At 29.5% G+C, this 22,719-nt stretch overlaps 2 protein-coding genes and 1 long non-coding RNA gene across 4 annotated transcripts in view; 2 read left to right on the top strand and 1 right to left on the bottom strand.

Annotated features, from left to right (window-relative positions):
* LOC129919808 (bicaudal D-related protein homolog) overlaps positions 1–18,796 on the top strand; it is a 30,002-nt gene extending 11,206 nt beyond the window's left edge. For both annotated transcript variants that reach the window (XM_056000865.1, XM_056000866.1), the window contains 7 exons: positions 16,502–16,624; positions 16,680–16,853; positions 16,916–17,104; positions 17,166–17,424; positions 17,486–17,727; positions 17,944–18,198; positions 18,281–18,796. In XM_056000865.1, the coding sequence (XP_055856840.1) occupies positions 16,502–16,624; positions 16,680–16,853; positions 16,916–17,104; positions 17,166–17,424; positions 17,486–17,727; positions 17,944–18,198; positions 18,281–18,430 (1,392 nt within the window). In that variant the 3' untranslated portion in view covers positions 18,431–18,796. The remainder of the gene's footprint in view (positions 1–16,501; positions 16,625–16,679; positions 16,854–16,915; positions 17,105–17,165; positions 17,425–17,485; positions 17,728–17,943; positions 18,199–18,280) is intronic.
* A 686-nt stretch (positions 18,797–19,482) lies between these two features.
* LOC129919812 (uncharacterized) lies at positions 19,483–20,039 on the top strand. The gene is made up of 2 exons (XR_008773118.1): positions 19,483–19,667; positions 19,720–20,039. It is a non-coding gene; the product is annotated as an uncharacterized LOC129919812 (long non-coding RNA).
* A 95-nt stretch (positions 20,040–20,134) lies between these two features.
* LOC129919803 (coiled-coil domain-containing protein 63) lies at positions 20,135–22,401 on the bottom strand. Its single transcript, XM_056000858.1, has 8 exons — positions 22,098–22,401; positions 21,873–22,034; positions 21,703–21,807; positions 21,443–21,633; positions 21,051–21,225; positions 20,799–20,981; positions 20,577–20,727; positions 20,135–20,523 (listed from the first exon to the last, which is right to left on the bottom strand). Exons 1-8 carry the CDS (start codon positions 22,158–22,160, stop codon positions 20,135–20,137), a joined length of 1,419 nt encoding a protein of 472 aa, XP_055856833.1. The 5' UTR covers positions 22,161–22,401.
* Positions 22,402–22,719: the final 318 nt, after the last annotated feature.

Here is a 22,719-nt window from a genome sequence, read left to right as displayed (position 1 = left end):
TCCATTTATCTATGATCGTTCGGCCCATATTAAAATTTAAAAAAAGTGTCTTTGGAGAAAAATTGCAATTTCACTTTTTAATATATCCGAATCCGAAGTCCGGAGAGAAATTCTTCGACTAGGTAGGTACAGGTATGAAGTATGCGATTGTATACATTTTTCATTTAATTGATCGCACCACAAAACCCAACTTACCTCACTCAGACACTCACTGCTAAAACTCATTATCGTACTACAGTAATTGTAATTAATTATTAAACTGAAGAAATATTTACAAATGACTTGAAAAGTTATGCGTCAGGAATTTTTTATTTTTATTTTTGTTTTGATTATTGTTGTCTATTGCAAAATTTATTTTTTTTGCTTATTTTTTTTTTATTGTATTCGTTAAAATTTTATTTGTATCTCTGTATATCTATATTGAGTTGGTTTGGTAAGTGTTGGAATAATGGATGACTCAGGTCGGTCACTTCTACCTTTCAAGTGTGTAGCTTTGGGAGTTTTAATTTCTCTTTTTTTTCTGCTAGTTAAAATATTTTATTTTATAAAACAAAATTAATAAAAATTAAGACAACAATTTTGAGTTTATGTAACAATTTTGAAAAGTATTTTTATGAAATGTATCTACAATCTACATGATAGGTGCATAATATTAACTCTCCAGTTAGAACAAAGAAAAAAAGCTGGTACAAATTTTAATTTGAACAACACGTGGCGCCATTAAGAAATTTCTTTTGTAGACATTAAAACTTTTCCAGACGTTTTTATCAGGTACTTTTGCTCAAGCCCTATAATACTTCTGGTTTCAATTTAAAAATTAACAAATAAACAAATATCTGTAGAAACATTTGAGTGACGACTGGCGAATGAAAACATTATATAATAAAATTTTATATTATTTATTTCGTATTGAAGAAAAAATAAAAATTGAAAGAAAGCAAATATATAAAATTCAATTGTTTTTTAAATAATAAAAGAAATCAAATTCACAAACTCGAACTTGAAAATTAAACGAAATAAATTAAACTAAGAAAGAGGTGCATTTACCATATATAATTAAAAAAATTCCAATTTTCTTACGCGAAACTAGACACAACAGAAAATAGATCCCAAAATCAAAACTTACTACCTTAGGTACTCGTTATTAAAAAAAATATATAGGTAATTCATGAAAGTACCAGACTGGTGTCATTTTAATTGCCACCAGTTCACTATTAACTTACGTCATTAAACCAAAACTTACTTCGACACTTTGATCGAAAGTAGCTGCTTCCGCATGTAAAAAACATTTTTGATATATTTTTTTCAATTGCAAATAACTTATGTCGTTTTCTATTGACTTTTGAGATTTGTGTGTAAAATTCCCAGATTTTCCACTGCAAATAGAATATGAAATCTAGTTTTGTAATTGTGTGCGAAATATGTGCGTATAAAAAAAATAAAACAACAACAAATGTTCAGACAAATGTCAAACAGAGGAGTGTGTGTGAAAGTGCGTGTGTTTGTATGCGTGAATCTTGATAAAAATCCAGAATCAGATTCTTGAATCTCAGATTCATTTTTTTGTCATTTTTTTGAATCTCAAGACGCAAATAGATCATGAAATCTGAGATTTGTCCACTATTTTCCCTCTTCACCCCCCTTTCAGCTGTCAAATTCACAAATCTCATTCTGAGATTCGTCAATAGAAAACGACATTAGCAACCAGATCAGATTTGTGAAAAGGCCTTTGTTTTAACACCTCGTTCAATGCATTTGAAGAAATTTTTAAAAATTAATTTTTTTCGACATTGATTTTTTACGAAAATCTAAAAATAAAAAAAATTGTCCATTAGTGCTGTTGATTTTAAATACTCAATAAGTGAATATATGGAGAGTAGGTAGTGTGATCCAAAAAATGTTTTTTTTTTCGATTTTCGCTAAATTTGTTCCACTTATCTATAACATTAACTTTGTGAAATTTTAATTCGCTATCGCAAGAGGGTGCTAGTGACAGTTCAATTTTTAGATTTTGTAGGTAATCTTGATTTTTTTTTTTTTTCATTTTTTGTAAAGCAAATATTTTATTTACTACACTACGCTACAGCCACAGCTAAACCATTGTATTCAAGGGGTAATGGTCTTTTTTTTCAAATCTAATGCGAAACTCTGCACAAGACTAAACTTTATTAAGGTCTGTGAAGAGCTATGTCAAAAAATTTTTCGTTTCTAAGATAACGATAAAAATATAAAGCCGTTTCTGTATGGTAATTAAAGACAAAGTATTAACATACACTCTTAATTTCTCCATCAAATTCACTTATTGTGACTTGGCCCAGTACAGCTGTGAGCCCTCTATATAGAGTTGCCTCAATGCTGACATGCCTAGCTTAAATGGAAGATTGAATTTTCATCATTTTGCAAAGTGCTTTATTTCTTATGAAGTAAATTTGATCTAAGTGTCCAAATCTAAGTTAAAAGTAATCAAAATAAAAGGGGGAAACACACGTGAAAAAATCATAAGTTCCTACCAAAATCAATGAAAAAATGAAAATTCGTGAAATACATAAATCAGTACTGTGAGATAAACAAATATTTTTTTTTTACAATAAGATAGTAAGATAGTGGAAAAGTTAGTGTTTGTGATACAATTTCTGAGAAAATGACACACATCTTTATTATTCATTGGATTTTGATTAGAAATGGATTGAAGAGATAAGCATTAGATTCACCTAAAAAAAATAAATACACAACATATCAAACACCATAACCTGATATTTCTCTTCCTTTTTCTCTTTGTACAAGATTTTACTGCACTTCATGTACGAAATTGTTTTTGTTTTGAAATATCAATTAAAAGAAAGAAACAAAAAAACCTTACCACAATTGGAACGTTAATCAAGCAAAAAGTTAAGACCAAAATGCTTATGCAATACTTTGCGTACCCTACGCCTCTTTTACCAAAGGGAATAAACATTATGCATATAGCTTGCTGTAATCGAATGTTTGTTAAAAATGAATGCATATTTGGATGGTAAACTGTTGTCTATAGAAAAAACGCACAGCACAGTTAAATTAACAAAATGAATACTTTATGTTTGTTACTTTCGATTTTGAATTTAAACAAACACAAAACAAAAAACTACTTCCGTTCAGATACCAACAATAAATCACTAATGGAGAAGAAACGGAAATATTAATCTAGTTTTGAAATGGAATATTTAACAAGAGGCCGCATATAGTAACGATGTTTAACCTTATGTACCAGAGATGGGTTACGAAAGATACGTACATATGTTTATATACACTTTTATTAAGAACCATAGATAGAAAGACTCGAATAAAAAAAATGAGGTCTCATTGAAGATACAATGAGATTCAGGTGATGGTTACTTCAAGTTGTGGTATGGAATTTGTTTTCTGTTTTTTTCTTTTTTATATAAACTGTGTTAAGGTGCGTGCAATTTGAGTACAGATAGTTCAGGTTTAGTTTCATGAGATAATTTCAAGAGAACCCTTGCAATTCTTTAGAATTAATTTTAGTTATCATGTAAAAAAAATTTTAAGATTACCTATTTAATTTAATTAACATTTTTTTTTCGAGAAAAAGTTACGCATACACCACAGTGACCCGTAAATCTTTCTTTGTTAAATCTCAAAGATATAGTTTAATCCATTTAGTTAAAGCTTTTATTTCATAAATGAGGACATTTCTGTCTATTATTTTCTCTGGTAAAAATGCTTTCAGGGGCATTTTTTTTTTTTTGGAATAAATAAAAGTTTTTAGCAAAAGTTTTTAACCAGAAATCAACCAATATTTGTAATGTTTGAGTCACTGTAGATTTTAATGCCCTCTTTATCATTCTTGGTGTTTATCAGGTCCATTCCAATAGCGGTTTTGTTTCTTTAAGTCATCATAGAAGCCAACAAAAGCATCTGTGAAGCTTTATAAAATCAAAGTTGTTAGTCGGGCTTGTCGAGTAGCATTTCTATCAGTAAAGTAGGTATCCAAATATTGGGAAACATCAGATTTACAAGATATTTGTTTCGTTGATTATCACTTTATACATGTACTGAGAAAAATAATGGACGTACCGAGAGGTTTTTTCGGTGGGTTGAAAAAGATGTGTTTAAAATAACGTAGTATTGGTTAAAAACTACGTACTTGCTAAAATCAACGTAGTCGCCTCGGTTAAGTTAAATTGTTTAAAATTACCATTTTTGAACCGATCAACTTGTTTACATTGATCAAGATACTCGGCTAAAATTTGAGATATTAGTAAAATTTAACCGGGAAAGTGGGTAAGATTAAACAATTTTGATTAACCGAGTCGACTCGTGTAATTTTAACCGGTGTTAGTTTGCAGGTGCTATATTAACAATCTTCCTCTGTTAATTTTACACGAGTTTTACGTTGTTTTTAAACGATCATTTTTCTGCGTCTGTACGTCTATGTATGTCTTTGATGGCTTGAAAAAGATCGAACAACTGTAGGTGATGAGCGCTTTATAAAATGCTTTGCAAAGTAACAGTTTAGTCCCCTGAATATTTATTAAACAAAAATAATCTAAACATCATTCTAACTGGATTAAAATTTTGTAACTTTTGCATATATTTATCTACCAATCTTAAATTGTACAAATCTACATTCGAGTTAGAATATGATTACCTTTCTAAGGTTAATCTAAATCTTCTTGTATAATTATTTGTAGCATCGCACAATTGTGCCAATACAATGTCAAATGAAAACACGCAGTCTAGCATAAACCAACGGTTTATTAATTAACATGTATACTTGGTTTATAATAGTAGTACCACATACAATTGTTGTGGGACAAAAAGTAAGTTGATGCAAAAAGTATGAATAAGCTTGTGATATAGTTTGTTTTTTTTCTTATGTTTACGCTTCGTTAAGGCCCTTGTAAATCGCTCCATCAAAAACATTCGTGCATCATGACTCAGTGCGCGCTAACGCCATTACAAATATACTCTTGTACGTGTAAATACATATGTATTTATGTATATATTGCGTTTTCACGTTCATGTTAATGCGTCCGACGCGTTTGACTCTGTTGAATTTATTTAGCGCATTCACATTTGCCGCGCGGAAAAACAACATTATATTGTTTATAACTCTGCAGTCTGCATACTTCCAACGGAAAGCAAAAGAAACAAGAAGAAAACCAAAAACCAACTACTGAAAATATATACCAACAAAAAATACACAAAAAAACAATTCGCTTATTATCTTCTTTCTTATACCAATGGAACCGTAAATAAAAATTACGATATTACAAAATGATGGAAAAACTATCAATTACATTCATCAATGTATGCATTACAAATATGTATTTGTGTTTACAGCATAATAAACATTTATCATCTGAAAAATCAAAAGTATTTTTTTATTAAGCGCAGTAAGAATGAAAAGATATTGCATTTGCAATATTGCAAAGAACAAAAAGATTGTTTAAACTTGGATTTGCCAACAAGTTCCGATTTATTTATGCCAAACACAAATACAAATTGACTGTAAAAAAAAAAAAAACAAATGTTAATTTACACAGCCGGCTTTTCTTTAACAATTTAATTACGAGATGCGGCAATATTCATGTTTATGTTTAATGTGCTTAATTTATGCAACTTTATTTACATTGAATCGACGACCTCTTTGGTATGTAATAGTAGTTATGATGTTTTTTTATGGGTTATAAGATAGCATAATTAACATTACAAACTTGAAAAAAAGGCCGGAAAATATGTACTAAAAACCATGAAAAACTCTGAACATTAATTCCTGTTTGAATCAGCTTCAAAAACAAGTTTTAAGATCTCACGCTCTACAAAAAGTATAGTCAAAGCTAAGACCTCGAAATGAGTTGAACTGAATTCCAGGGCTGGATTTTAAATAAAAAGATTGTATTGTGTTGGGCGCATCCTTGTGTAATAGAAAAACATAAGCCGGTATTCACTGATGATACAGACATTTTCTTTTCTGAAATTAACTTTGTTACCTGTTATAATTCTATACAAAAGATTATCCTTTACTATTTTTATAAATTTTGTGCACTCTAAATTAAAAAGTAAGTAAAAAGTTATAACTTATAACTCGATTTTTGCGTTTTTTTCATTAATCAGTAATTATTTATTAATGAGTAAATTATATGGACCCAAATTTTGATGAATTCACATACGCGACTTTGGAGATGAACTTAGATTTGAGAAAATAAATGCGTCAGGGCGGGTTTAAATCCAACCCTGCATTAAATGATATGACAAATGTATAAAGAAAACTTGTACTTACATCTCTGGAGTAGTGAGTAGATTATAGTTGTTTATACAAGGCGCTGCTGTGCATTTCAGAACACTTTAGTATAGACATTGCCTTCTTAAATGGCCAGACAAGTTTCAAGTGCGCCTACATACAAATGATATAGCCGCACGATCGCTAGGATTCCCACCTAACCTATTTTTACTCTGTGAGTGTATGAATTCATTTAAAGGTCTGAACAAGTATCCAATGAACTGGTTTAACATAGGCAAGTCCAAGTTGTGGTGGTAAATTGTAAGTCTTTCAACTTTTACACCTTTGACCTTCTTTTCTTGTAAAATAATACCTAAACATTAAAAGCAATGCAAAGTGGATCATAAGAAAACTATAGTTTCTCTTTTTCGCTGACATTTTGAAAACCTTTTTTTTTCATGCATTAATCTATGATTTATGATAATAAAACAATGACGACACGGTATGGGAATGGGACTCATAGAATGCAGATGATTAACTAAATTACTATTTTCTTTACCCAATTCGATTTGATAAAGCTTGACCGTGAAGATGAAAAAGAGGTGTGATAAATTTATTTCTGTATTTTTTTGATGAAATTAAAAACCATTCAAATTTAAAGGCCATGGCTTGAGAATTTGGACATTATTTGTATAATTCAAGAAAAAATATTGTTAAGGTGAATTGCAGTCTTAATTAATATTTTTTTTTTCTTTGAATGAATATTTGACAATAGGAATATCATTGTTATTTTTAACTTTAACTTAAAGAGCTGGCCATGCAAATCTGTGGAAATGCTTTTTTTTATTCTCAGAATCAATCACACTTACCAGTTACCACTTATATTACTGAACATTATTGAAGAAAAAAACAGGTTTAAATTCAAAAATTCTGTTTCATGAACAAAGATGGTTGCAACGTGTAAAGAATGACTCACAACTGTATGACCAACTTCTCGAGGTGAAACTGAAAAATACCCATGAATATTTTGGTGGCGTAGAGTCTAGTAAAATAGAAAAATTAGCGCAATCAACAAACTGCTAAGTGCCTCGCATATGATCTGCCATCGTGAATGTGAATAAACTCTTTTAAATAATATCTAAAACAAACATACAAATATTTTGTACCTTTTTGTTTTTTTTTTTTATGAAAGTGAGAGTTAATTATTATTATCTTAAAAACACAAAAATCTGCATCAAATTACAAAAAAAAGATACATCTAAGAAATTTCTATTGAAAACGTTTCAAAAAGCAACATTTCAAATCGCATTAAGAATGTTTCCGAACGATGCTTATGCTAGCGATGGGTAATGGATAGAAAAGGGTGTTGGATTGACATAATAAAATAAGTTCATATTTTAAAATTGAAATAATGTACGTTAGCGGAACAGCTCCGATTTATTTGTTTTATTTTTTCAAACTTCGGAAGTTAAAAATCCTCTAACGTCTATGGATTAAAAATTGTCGCTATTGCGTTGTTTTTTTTTAAGTTAAAATTTAGATCTTTTTAATCAAATCTATATTTTTTTTTTAATTTCAATAATCAAACGATATCAAAATATTGCCTTGGTTATTTAAGGAAAACACTCTAATATAGTAGTGGGGACAATTTTCCATTTTTTTAGATATAGACTTAAACCAATTTTTTTTATGAGGTTCTTGTCTACATTAAACAACGTATTAAAAAAGATATAAACCATTTTTCTAGGACCAGGGGTAAAATCAGGACACACAGTATTCAGAATATTTCTAACATCCGACGCCGACGTTTGATTAAAGAAATCATCAAAATCGGAGCTTTTCGATACGGTTCCCAGATATTGCCATTTTTTAAAGTTCAAATAAAAAAAAAATCTAACATATTTGTGAAGTAATAACTTGGAAATAATTTGTTTCATTTTTTAACGAAAATTAATTAATCTATTGCAAACTATTCATTTCCTTTCTATTGTTCGTCTATAGAAATTGTTTTTATTTTTATTTGTCATAATAGATTTAAATCTATAGTAGATTCCCAAATATTAAATTATAACCAATGAAAAAAACCTTTCAATGTTCTAGCTCTGGCAATGTATCTAGCTCTTTTGATGGGTAACTTCACATATGTATTTGGTTTCAATATAACCTGATTTAAAAATGATCTCATGGTAAAAGTGACTATTTTATTTAATTTGTAAGTTTGTGTTTAAAAAGTGGTGACCAGTTTGTTTGTATGATCTAATCCTTTCCTAAGCTGACGTTGGCGTATTTTAATATTAACACTACCCACACAAAGTAAGCACAATATACTTTCGAGTGTGATATTTATTTAGAATTGAAGCATCTACCTATTCCAATTCTACATCCACGTGTTGAGTTTCGATTTTTCAAATGAGGAAATTGAAATTGTATTTCTTAATTAACACGTAGATAAGCATTTGTTGCTTCATGTTTTTGTTCTGATAAACAAAAAAGAGTTTTGTTTTATTCTTTGTGTTTTTTGAATTTAAAGAAATGTTAAATTTATTTTCCAAAGACATCTCAATGTCAGAGCAAATTCCCATAGCTCTTTTAATGAAAATTCCATTTTATTTTGTTAATTAAATTGCGGAAGTATTAAAGTTTATTTGCCTTTAGAGCGACCATCTAATGTGTTTATATCTAGTCTTCCCTTTTGAAAACAAAGCATTTCACCTAATTTGGTTATGCAGAACTCAGCTTGGTGTTGTCGTGAGATATAAAGTACCTATGTGTCTGTCTACTTTGAGCAGTTGATTGTATTGTTATTGTTACCTACAAATGTTTTTTTTTTTTTTCTATCTTTTGTTTAAATACATAGTCGTGTTATATATATTTTAATGTACATGAACATGGAAGATACTAACTGCTATTATTCATTATTTAAGTAGGCATCCGGGTCCATTTATGTGTCATGCAATTACGTTTGGCACGAGCTTTTATATCAAATTAAAATTCCTTTCATTCAAGCTTTTCTTTACACCCATCTTCTTGTCATAGAAAGGTTTTTTTTAATAAAAACATTTGACTAAAACATTTTTTCATGCAAAAAAAAATTTAAATTTGTTGATGATATTGAAAAAGAACAACCAGAAAAATAAAGTTCTTTGTTCGTTATTATAATTTTATTCACTTTTGGTATTTTGTTAGAGACTAGTATTGGGAAATAAAATGGATGAGAATCTATTACACATATCTGAATTTGTGTAAACTTGCAGACCTGCGCTTTAAAAAAAAAGATGACCTATTTTTATGATCATACACGGACTTTAATTCATACAAGTTTAAATTAAGCTAGATGTACTCGTACAAATTTTCAAATTTCTAATATTATTAAAATTCAAGATTAATAGCCTGTTTCAAGCCCAAGTGAAATAATCTCTCAAGCTATCAAATTTCTAATGTCAAATCGTTTAGGCTAAACTAATTTATCTAACTACTCAAAAGGGTAAAAATACATTTTTAAATACGGATTAAGGTGCTCCTGCATATTTAAAAACGTGGTTGATCTTCTTTTTGTACTATACATTACACATTGATATTACTGTTTCCTCTTCATAAGCTTATAATTATAATTTTATTGAGATTCCAAGGTTGTCTTTTGACTTTAAAGTAAATACGTGCGACCCTGTTGAACATTTATAAATATATTTATGAAAAATCTAACTAAGTTCGGATTACGAGTACCTACTTATTTAATAATTTTGCGTTATTGACACGACACCGACATACCCAAATACATATCTGCAATGAATTAATATGAGAGATTGGCCCTTTTAACCAAACACTATCGGTAATTATTTGTTTATTAATACAAATTAAAGGTTTTTTTTTTTACATAGAAATTTATTTTTTATTAGAATATATATATTTTATCTGCAAGTTATTCGCATTATCACTCAAAAAGAAAAAGACCGATTCGATAGACTCAAATTGCCATGATCTTCTTTCTTTTTAGTGTACCTATGATTAAAAAAGACCAAGGTAATTTCAGTCTTTTAATAAAGTTAAGTTTTATTTTGTTTTTTTTTTCTTAAGAAACAAATTAATTAATGTAGGTACTTACAAGATACATTCGTATTTTCAAGGTAGGATCTAACGGTTGCTAGATATCTGCAGGTTTTTTTTTTTTTTTGTTTACTTGAATAATACCACAGTAAACAATAAGTCACTGAGAAAAAAAAATATGCAAAAGAACAAAGCGTGCCAAAGTTAGTTTCTATTCGTTTCGCCATCAACCAAACAACCACTGCGCCGCCGCCACCAACTACTTCATTATGTTTTGTTTTGAGGAATCTTCAGAGCTCCAAACCATTGTAAGCAATTTTCCATGGAATAATGCTGGCGAAAGTAGGAATCCATTTGATAGAGTAACCCATTCAATTCTCAAAAAAATATTTTATGGTGAAAGCGTTTTCGCTTTTATTTGCTCCATGATGAGAACAAAGTATCACACTCAATAAGTGTATAGTAGAGGGAGTCGCAGAACATTTAAATACAAACACACTCATAAATTTTATTCAGAAAATTAGCATTTGGGTTTAGAAAAACTAATATCTACATCAATAACAATTTTTAATATAATCGACAGTCAAACGATTGAATATTTTAAGGTTGACGAACTTTATACTTAATTATTGTCATTCAAAAATATAAGTTGATGTTTAAAATTATTGTAAATTGAACCTACACAAATGTATACCTACACATCTCTCAATTATACAAAATCCAAAAAGATACGTGGAAGCTTCGTCGAATTTAATAAATAAAAGTATGTATTTTTTTTTTATTGTAATTATGAATCCGTGAAGGCCAGTACAAAAAATAAAAAGAGTTTCCTATACATATTCAAGTTGTGTTTACATAGTAGAACGCTCTACTTTTTTTTTGTCCCACCGAAATGGTCATTTTGTGTTTGAGATGTCATTCTAATAAAATAACACAATAGTGAGTAATAAATTTCCCAACATGCAATAAAAAACACTTTATTAATTTTTATTTAAGGAACGACCGACCTTCAAGAGTGCGAATACCTGCTTTGCATAAATAAAAAGCTTTGGTTGATGATGAATTGGGTTGAAATAAAGAAGGTTTTCAAACTTCGAACAAATAAAGTTTAGCCTTGCTCTTTGAAGGGAGAATGTTTTTAGAAAAAGATTTTTAGGTTGATTGGTCTAAAATGGAGTACATTTATAGGAATGAAAGGGTTTGTACGACAAAACAGTACCTACCAAGGTTGTCTTGTCAAAGCTCACCTCAACAATTTTTGCAATTAATAGAAATTTTCAAACAGTGTTCTATAGGTTACAGCCTTAATGTATATTTTATTTGCATACAAAATTTAAAACCTCAATTCGAGGCAATTCCCTTTAATTTCTGGTTGAACACATAATTCCTCAAATAATTTTCCACTTAACCCAGAGTTTCGAAATTCCTTACAATAGGAATACTGTTTGTAGTTGTTTATTAGTCATTCCTCCCGATAATGATGCTAAAGATTGAAACAAATTGATATATTACTTTTGGTGAGGTATTCAGTCAAATAACAAACAAAAAAACAAACACGTTTTAATACTGCTTCAAATAATCTAAAAAATACAACATTTTAGATAAAACAAAAAAAAACACCATCACTTGTTTTTAAATTAAGAGTATGCTCAAATATTGTGATAGCTGAACAAACAATTCTCAATAAAAGGACATGACAATAAATGCAATTAATATTTCAACTTGTACTTAAAGGGAAATTATGCGTTTTACAAAAAAAAAATCGAAAAAAAACCGGACGAAGGATTACCAGATTATGATATGAAACCACAAAATAGGGGAATAAAATGAGCAATGAGAAAAGAAAATCTGATGAGTGACCAAAAAAGAACAACTATTTCCTATTTTATGGCCAATAAAAAACGATTTTATATGAAATGTTAACATTTCTAATGAATGGGTCACCGTGGTGTATGCGTAATATTTTCGGCTATATACCAAATTCATCTGTTTTTACAAAGATTACAGCGCTGATCAAATATTACAACAAGTGTTTCTCTGTTGACAATTCCTTGATCTATAAAATCATATAATTATCGGTTAGAATAAATATTAATTATCGGTTTTTTAAAAGAGTTGCTCACACAAGAAATAATAGCAAACCGTGATTGTTATATTTCTATACATTTTTGTATGTTCAATTCTTATTCAGCTCCCTCATACTTTGACATACATCTTTGGTGTTTTAAATTCTAGACAAAAAGAAAGTCAGTGGAGGGACTTTCCTTCCAAAATTAATATGTTGCCTTTTCAGGTTTTGTAAACAAATTTCGACCTTTTAATTTATAATAATTTAAATGTTCTTTTCATTTAATAAACAAACAAAGAGCATTTAGAATTAAAGACAAGAACGTGCACCACAATAATTGATCATTTTTTTTTTTTTTTGTTATCTAAACTACTTGTACATTCTGCATTTGCCATAAATTACAATAATGTATCTAGGTACTTAGACCTACTATCTTATCTATCTTTTATTTATTTTCTTTTTTAAAAGCAAAATGAAAAAGTACACTTTTGGTGATGGTGTGATAGCAGAATGAGTCATTTGGTATTTGTTTTTTTACTATTCCAAGAAGCAATATGGTGTGAATATGTTAAGATAATGTATAGAAAAGTTTGTATTGGTAACAAGTGAAAAAAAAAGTAAGAAGAATCATTCAATCAAAATGATAGAATTGAAAACAAAGCAAAACCTTGACTTCCAATTTTGTTAAAATTGTATTCATATAATATAGTTCAACAAATAGATACCTAACTCGTTTTTTTTTTAAGTATGGAGTTATCGAACTCACCGTAGTAGAAATATCACAGGATTCCATCTTCCATATGCCCTTTCCTACCAAACTCACATCCTGCATTTGCTGCATGCAATCATCCTTAAAATTATTGAGATACTCATGAGTTTTTCGGCTGCAATCTTATAGTTTTAAGATTTTACAGATAAAATTTAAGGTTTAAGGAATTTAAAAAATATGTTAAACAGCTTAAACCTTAATTTCAATAGTTATTAATGATAAGATCGATTGCAGGTTTAGTATTGAGACTAGCATTCTCATTTTAAACATTTTGAACTGCAACTCAAATCTTTGAACTTTTTTCCATGATTTTTCATATCACTCATCAGATTAAATAAAAGTAAAAACCAATAGCTTTTGATCCATTTTGCATCTGAAAACTTTACTATGACATCATGGTTAAAAAATTTACGTTTTTAATCAAAAATTCACAACATCATCACAATACAAATTTGGTCAAGTTCATTCGAGCTATGTAACTAGGTATATAGGATAGGAATTTCATAATAATCGTATAATTGTTGGCCCATCGCTACTCAGAGTTCGTTGCCAGTAAAATTATTGTGTTTAAGCCAACTGGGTTTACCATCATATTATGGACCATATTGCATGCTTTCGCATTTGGATCTAGACACACATATTGAAGATTTGTTTCTGTGCGGATTAATGGAGCAACTAAATCGCTTTTAATGGACTTCTGCCATGGACGTTATGCAACTTGCATAAAAGACAAAGCCTTATTTTTCTCTCTCTCTTAAAAACAAAAACGATGTTTTGCCGTGAGCTCTGAGAAGGAGGACTGAATTGCGCTCATTGTGTAACCATTTAAGGTGTCAGTGTATAATTCATGTACTTACTATAATGTAATGCGAATAGCAACTTTTTGGATGCATTAAAAACTTATTTTGTTGTTGAATTTTTTGCAACAGCTTTTATCATGTCACGCAAACAAGCCAGTATGTAACTTAACTATTGTTTCTTTTAATTAACTCTTCGTTTTTAAAATTTAAACTGTATTTATTTTTACTTGTATATCATGAATGTATGAATCTATGAAGAGAAAAAAAATATAGTTAGGCGCTACATGGCTGCTTCCCAACAAGAGAAAGTGTGTTTAAAGGCAGACTTGGGTTTTTGTAGATTCTCCAGCAGCAAGTGTACCTTTTCTTTATACTTTGTATTATGTTTAATTTCGTTCACACGCGTTACTGTCGCTAAAGTATTTTTTTCTTTTTCATAATAAACAAAATATAAAAAAGATTACGCAAATAAATTGTTTTGGTTTTTTCTATATTCGCCTTAGCAGCTTGTTATTTGTTCTTTAAGTTGACAAGTTGAGTTTGTAGGTACCTCTAGCAGCTGTTTGGAATGACGCTTATAGCAATAGCAATTGTACCTACTTTTAAAAAGTATCTCAGACCAAGCTATGTAAATATTTTTGTACGAAAAAAAAATAGGGGAGTGTGGATTCAAATATAGATGCAGGTGATATGTCACATATCTTATTTTTTTTATGAGTTTTAAAAATCGCTGCTACTTCACGACTTAGTAAATAGCTTAATTGCATTATGGTTTATAAAATTTATAATTTAATTTTAGTGAAAAATCCATTCTCTATCTGTCAAGGTATTTAAACGTTTTGAATGATGCCCTTTAGAGCGAATTAAATTTTTATTCGGGCCCACAATAAAGAAAACCGACTGAAACTTTTTTATAGAAGAGCCTATAGACACTGATCAGGGTCATATTGCACAAACCACTTTGCACTTTTCATTTTGCAACTTTGCACTCTAACTTTGCAAATTTGTTTGCACCAAACTCCAATTTGCAGAGAGAAAATTATTTTATTGAAAAGTAAAACAAAAATGGGATAATAAAAAACGGCTAATGTTAAACTGTCAAACGACCAATTTTTTTTTAGAATAATGCCAATTTCATTATTATAACCGAAAGTCATGTTTTAATTCAAAATAAATTTTCTTCCATCATAACATTTAAAAAATGTTCCAACGTTCCAACACGAAATAGAAAGAAAGGTAGGCCTAAAAACTCCTGGTACAAGCAAATGCAAAACCACCAGCATTCAGTTGGCCTTAGAAATGGAACAATACAAAACCGGGAGGCTTGCCGCCGATTTCTGAGGTCAACCCGGCGAACCCCACAGGCGGATCACTAGTGTGAAGCAGTTACGTGGGATAGTTATGATCCCCTCGACATCGAGATCATAACAGCGCCGAGAAAAAGGAAGAAGAAGAAGATAACATTTAAAAAATGCCATTTTAATTTTTCCGCTGATTAATAAAAGAAATAAAAATGTTTGAATTATCTTGAAAACCAAACATCTAATTTCACAGATCAAAACACTAAACTCAGATCATGCACAGAGAAAAATAGACCACATAAAATAGAACAAAAACAATAAGATTTCTCTATGGTTTTCATCCAAGAAGGAAACCTTATTAAAACAATCGGGTTTTCCTTATTGTTTTAAAATCTGCAAAAAAATAAAAAAAACGATGACCAGGCTGGGAATCGAACTGGAGACTTCAAATCATTAGTCGCCCACCTTACCACCTGAACCAACCTGCCATGAAATTATTGATCGCGATTTTTGTTCTAGTGCTAAGTTGCAAAAAAAAAATCAACTTTTCAGTCAAATTTTAATAAGATTTTCTCTATAAAAATAATAAGAAATCTCCTTAAAAAAACCTTATTAATCGTTGATTTTAATAAGGTTTCCTTATGAAATGTATGGACGGTAAAACAATATGGCAATCTGTTAGTTTTTAGCGGGTCATATTTTTCTCTGTGTGGAAGTGCATTGGAATAGTTACGAATCGTGACTATTTACAGCTTTACTTTACAAATTTTCAAATTACGCAAAGTTCCATTTTTAGTTGGTGCAACGCCCGCACTTTTTGCTTTGCAAAAAAAACAAATCAAAAATTCTAAAGTGCAAAGTGGGGAACTTTTAATTTTTGGTGAAACACTTTGCACTTTTATTTTGCAGAAAAGTATTGCTTTGCAAAGTTGCAACAGATAAACTCGAAATAGACTTCGTAAAAATAACTATTGCTAATTAATTTATAGGACAAAAGTAAGAGTCTAGAGACTGAATACCAATGGACTTATGTAAGACAAGACTAGTGGGCGCCTTTGTTGATCTTTAAGGGGAACTTATTTTAATTGGACTGAAACCCTTCTTTTTCTTTTTGGAAGTTTGGTTACAGGCTGAATTTTCTATTGCCCGTCTATATTAAGCTAAAAGAGTAATTTTATTAAACACGAAATGCAAACTTATAAGCTTGAAAGAAAAATAAGAATCTTTTAACTTTAAGACTTACATATTTATTCAAAAATTAAATGTGTTTTTTAAAATTTTTTTACATTATTTCAGAAATTGGAACAAGAAAAACATGTTTTGCGGCAAAAATTAGCGATTGCAGAAGAAGAAAGCGATCAACGAGTTTTGGAACTACAATCTGACTTAAATGAATTAAAAGATAAATTGCAAGCACAAGTAAGTCGAATTTAAATCAGTTCAAAAAATTACTAAATCAGTAATTTAATTTTAGGAAAATGCAATTCGACAAGCAGAAAAAGAGAAAACAATTCTCATTGACGAGTTATCAAATCAAAATTCTAGACTTACGGAGCAGATTCAAGAAGCACATTCAACAGAAGCCAAACTCATTGCACAAATTCAACAGCTCAAAGACCAATACAATTACAGAAACTCTAGCTTACAAGTAAATGATATTGACTTCATCTTCATTAAGTTCTTAAATAAAAATAAATTTAATTTTTTTAGGAGCATGTGAATAGCTTAGAGTCCATCAAGAGTGAATTGAATTTGACAACTGAGAAGCGTTTGGATCTTGAAAGACGCTTACAATATGTTCAGGAAGAAAAAGAATCACTTACATCTGCTTTGGAAGAAGCATCCGATAGGATACACATGCTTGAGAGACATGCTCGAGAGCAGGAGACTAAACTTGAAGTGAGATAGATTCTTCATAAAACTTATTCGAGCTTTATTGATTCTTTATCCTTTTATTTAGACCACTTTGCAAGCCCTTGAACGATCACAAAGGGAAAACAATGTCCTTACTGAACGTCTAGGTACAGATGGTATATCAAGCAGTTCAAATAGTTCACATGGCAAAAAATCGTTGCAATTTGAAATGGAATGTGATGATGATATGAACGATCTAAGTTATTCAGAGAAGCCAAATCAGATGTGGGTTGAGGCACGCTCTGTATTCATTCAACTTAAAACGCTTGTTGATTCGTTGAAAATAAGTGATGAAGAAGATTCAGGTAAAGTTAGATAATTTTTTGCATTGTTTTCTTTAATACAAAGAATATTATTCCTTAACAGGCCTTCATTCAGACATATCATTGGAGTCAATGGACACTACGCTCTCAACGTTTAAATCCGAAGGAGAAACCGATTTTCGTCAAGGCATGCTCTCGGCTATTGCAGATGAGTTAACACGACTTTTACTTAATTTAGACGCTGGAAACTTTAAAAAAATGTTGGATCAAACGAGAAACATTGTTCTAGAACAGGACGATGAAATCAAGAAAAATCAAAGCATTATCAAAGAGCTTGAATCTAAGGTAAGTCAGTAACTTCCCAACTAACAATTTTGCTTCTATAAAGCTTTATAGATGCTACCATTGCTTCTATAAAGCTTTATAGATGCTACCATTGCTTCTGTAAAGCTTTATAGATGCTACCATTGCTTCTATAAAGCTTTATAGAGGCAAAATTGTTTGTAGGGTTATTGAATAATTAGGTTTTAACTTAACTTTGTTGTACATTTATAATTACAGCTTACTGTGGCTGATGTTGAGTTGACTAATGTCAAAGAGGAACGCGATCAGGCTCGCGGAGACCTTTCTGAAAATGGTGATCGTGATGAGATACTTGCAAAAGCACAAAAAGATCGTGATGCAGCTAATACAAAAAGAACGAAAGCTGAAGTTGACTTGGCTAAGGCGAGAGTTGATCTAATGCAGGCAAATAGTCAGCTATTGGAAGCAATTCAGCAAAAGGTTGAATTATCTCAACAACTTGAACAATGGCAGGTGAGTTAAGCACATAAATTAATAATAATTAAATATAAGTTTATCTAAATGATACTTATTTATTATTTTTTATATATACAAGATGGATATGCAGGAATTAATAGATGAACAAATGAAAAATAAACTACTTTCAAGCAGAAAAGCAAAACAACAACAACAACCATCAACAGAGTCTATTACTTTAGCCAAGAAATTTTCCTCGTACAAGCTTTGGAGCCTATTTCAACGGTAACTTCAGTAAAAGCGACTTATTGCATTTAAAATTATTATAAAAAAAGTAAACTTGAACCACAAATAGCTTTCTTTTTGTATCTGATATTTTTTATTATTATTTTTTTTTTTGTATCAAGAGCAAAATCTGTATCTCTTTTAAAATGAATTTTATTAAGATTTTAATTAATATTTAAAAAAAAAAAACAAAAAAATTGTATGTAGTATGAATATAGTTATTATTTATGACAAAATTAAAAAAAAAATGTGTGTAGTTGTATAAATCTTTCACAACTTGCCTTATTAAAAAAAAAACAAAAGAGATCAATATATTTAATTGTAAAACAATTTAAAATTGAATAAATAAATGTTTAACATCGAAAACTCACTTCATATAATGTTGTTTTTATTTTTATCTTATTGTATTAAAAAATACACTCACTTTCATAAACATCGATCGCTTTGGTTTTGAAGTAAAAAAGTTGCATTTGATTTCAAAAGATTCTATTTCAGATTTGGATACCACTAAACAAAATTGCAGCAATTTTGTAGGTTTGCTTATATCTGAGAAACGTATTATTATATTGTTTAGTTTGATTTGAATGAATTGAATCAAACTAAAGTCAAGGTTATAGGACTACTCAAATTAAATTTCAAGTCAAGAATTATCTTAAGAATTAAGTGGAGATTTTTCATAAGTGAAAGTCTGATAAAACATTTTTACTTGAGGAATTCCTCAGTTCGCACTAATAATTCAAAGCTTGAGAAAACGCTTAAGTTTATTTTCACTCGTTTGACGAAGAAGATTTTTAAATATTTTTTTTCTTTTTTGTAAAAAAAGTTCCTCTTTCCTTTTTTATTGTTTCAGCTCAAAATATTTTTATCGACCATGTCAATACAACATCTACAAAAAGAGCTAGATTTTTTTGAACCCAATCACTTTTTATCAAAAAAGCAAAAAAAAAATCAATCTTTTTTCTCTTCTAACACCATTTAATAATTTTTTAAAATGATAAACTATAATAAATTTTATATCATCTGAAAGCTTATTATTTCAATTTTTATATGACGTATCAATCATATTTCTACCATGCCTACAAATAAAAGTAAGAATTTTTTAAAGCCAACTTCCTACGCTGGTGGGTGGTCATCGGCAACAGTAGTTTTCACTTCAAAAAAAATAGACAGGTAAACGCAGTTTACAATTGAGAAATTGTTTTATAGTTGTTATATGCAGGATTAATAACTCAATGGAAGAGGTATTACTAGAGTCTCAGAATGAAAGAACAGGCAATAAGTTATGCATGCTAGCTGCTAGCAAAAAGCAGTGAAGCAGTTTTTCTTACAGGAATTCATCGGGGAACTTTGGTACGAAGACAAATTATTTAAATTATTTAAGGTAAACTATGTTAATCGACAATCATATCCACGTATTCGGATATAAGATATCACTTTTTACGAGATGCATTCAAAAATGAAAAATATAACAAGAAAACTTACCAATAGGAAAAATTGTTGAAGTTTTTCTTAAGAAGCCTCTTTCTCATACATATGTATATTATTCGAATCAATTTTCTTCATTCTTGTTTTATATTTCATTTGAAAATAAAATTTATTTAATTCTTTGAAAATCTTTTTATTTATTTTGAAATAAACGTAAAACTCTGATACTTGATTACAGTTAAAATATACTATAGTTCTTAAAAAAAAAAAGTAAATTTATCAGTTAATTCTTCATTTTGGAAGTTTCCTTTATATTGAATTTAGGAACACGATCTTTTTTAGCAAGAATTTTCGAAGATAAATCTTCAACATTTTCACTAATGATTAAATTAATTCGTCGTTCCACAACTCCTAATATCAATTTTACATTATGAACACTCAAGGCTGTTTTAGCACTAAGTACATTTAGAATTGGTGAATTATCGCAATGAATTAAGCTGTAGATAATCTCTATTCCACTCAATAACTTGCTTAGTTGCACTTCAACCAATTTTTTACTTTTAACCGAATCTTCGGTAGAACTTTGAATGATAAGATGTTGACTTGTTAGATAATCAATGTCTTCAGTTTTTTGTTTGAACTCTTTTTCAGCTTGATCAGCTTTTTGTCGTTCTAGAATAAAGCAGTTTTATAAACTATGCTTCGTTATTTTAAATGCATCTTACCTATTTCATCATTAAGCTCCTGAGTAGAATCATTCAACATTTCAACTTCATGACTTAATTCGTTGACATAACTGAATAGTGCAAAATTTTCTTCTTCTTGTCTTTTGAACTGTGCTGCCAAGCAGTTGGTGTCTTCTTCTTGATAAAGACGCTATTGTAGGTTTGTAAATGAAAACGATAAATGAGTATTTGAAAAAAGTCAAAAAACTTATTAGATTTTACTTTTATTTCTTGAATAATGCCATTGTATTCGGAGAGTTGTTGTTCAAAGTCTTCCTTTTGTTGTTGCTTCTTATCAAACTCTCTTTGTTCCAATTCAGGATTCGATCTTCTTTGTCCTTTTACATCGAAAAATTGTTGAAGCTTAGCATCATGTTCTAATCGACGTTGCATTTCACGCATTTCCTGTTTTATTTAAAAATTATTTTTCAAACATACAATTCAAAAACTACTGTGGACAATATTCTTCCTAACCTGAATATGCATGAGTTTGTCATTTTCATTTCGATCTTTAAGTGATTGCAACTTGGTACTTAACTCCTCGCGTTGGTCAAATGCAAGAGTTGATTGATCAATCAGCTCCATTATGTATTTTTTGCCCTCGTTAAATTGCTCCACCATTGATTGCCACATTTCATTAAAGCTCGTTCTAGAATTGGTTTTTATTTTAATGAATATTCAACTACTTTGTGGTTTCAATATTTTAACGTTTTAGGACATGATCTTTGTAAAACAATATCAGATACGAGAGTAATATAAATAAAAACTAAAAAGCCTTGCATAAAAGCTTTCTTTAGATAGAGTAATTAGTGCATTCATAACACTAAACATTAAAATACAAAAAACATTGTTATTTTTAATTATACCTATCCTGAAGCATGTGATCTATAGAGTCTCTTAGTTTAGAGTTTTCTGTCAAGGCATCACTGTATTTCTTATTAACAACATCTAGACGATTTTCAAGCTTGACTACACTCTTTTGCACCTTAGTTATTGCTTCTTTGTAGCAACTATCTGGAACTTCAATTCTCCGTAATGATTCAATCTCTTTCTCAATCTAAAGATTTGGTTTAAATATTTGAAAAGGATATGTATGTAAATAAATATACATAATAATTCATAAAACCTTTCTAATATGACCCTCAAGTTCCCACAAGCTTGTTTTTTCGGTTTCAAGAGTTTTTTTCTGATCAACAAATTGCTCTTGTATCCTGACTAGTTTTTTCTCAGCCTGAAAAATAAAAAATAAACATTTGTAGGTCAAAACAGTATTCTATGGTAATTGTTTTCAAAGACTATTGATTTTTTTCTAGCATGGCTTCCACTCTCAAGGCAATTTATCTGAACCAGTAAATCTTGATGCTCCTGTTGAAGAACAGAAATCATTCGATTTTGTTTCTTGAGTTGTTTTGCTTTGTCATCTAGAAGTTTTCTTAACACCAATTGAAGAGTTCTTAACTGTAAAATTTTCATTTAATTCATAAATATTTTTCGATTTGTATTTAAAATGTAAAAACAGACTTGTTTTTGTAGACGTGCATACTCAGCAGCTGCAAGTAGATCGAGTTCTGTTTGTTCAGGCATAATTTAAACTTTTTAAATCATATCAATTGTTGTCTAATTAAACTTTTTAATTTAATATCGCTTGTTTTGAAAAAAAAAAATTGCAAGAATATGGATATGTGTTTAATTTAAGTAAATATTTATCATGGTTACAATAACCAAGCGTGCATGGTTACGTAGTATAAACAAAATATCTAATCAGTGTGAATATAAAAAATAGTAATTTTCCAAGAATTTACATCAATATTATGGTTTCAGAATAATTGCAAAGCACGATTTGTATGTGTTTTAATAAAAGAAAGAATTAAAAATATAGTACGTATACACCATGGTGACCCAAAACACTTTTAATTTTAAAATTTACTATTTTTAGCTAAGAATTTGTTTTATTCAAAACTACTTCTCTTTGTTTTTGATAGGTATGAAATATGAATTGATTTCAGATTATGAGTTCAAAACAACACAAGTTATTTTTTATAGTTAAATTTTACGAGATCTCAAATGGTTTCTTCTTATCACCGAACTTAATTTTCTTGAGTGTATATTGTGGGCAGCTGGTTCCATTTAAATTTTCTTAGAC

This window comes from Episyrphus balteatus, chromosome 4 (assembly GCF_945859705.1).
Source record: "Episyrphus balteatus chromosome 4, idEpiBalt1.1, whole genome shotgun sequence".
Taxonomy (NCBI): domain Eukaryota; kingdom Metazoa; phylum Arthropoda; class Insecta; order Diptera; family Syrphidae; genus Episyrphus; species Episyrphus balteatus.
The sequence above is the reverse complement of the archived record's forward strand: the minus strand, read 5'-3'. Positions and strand labels throughout refer to the sequence as shown.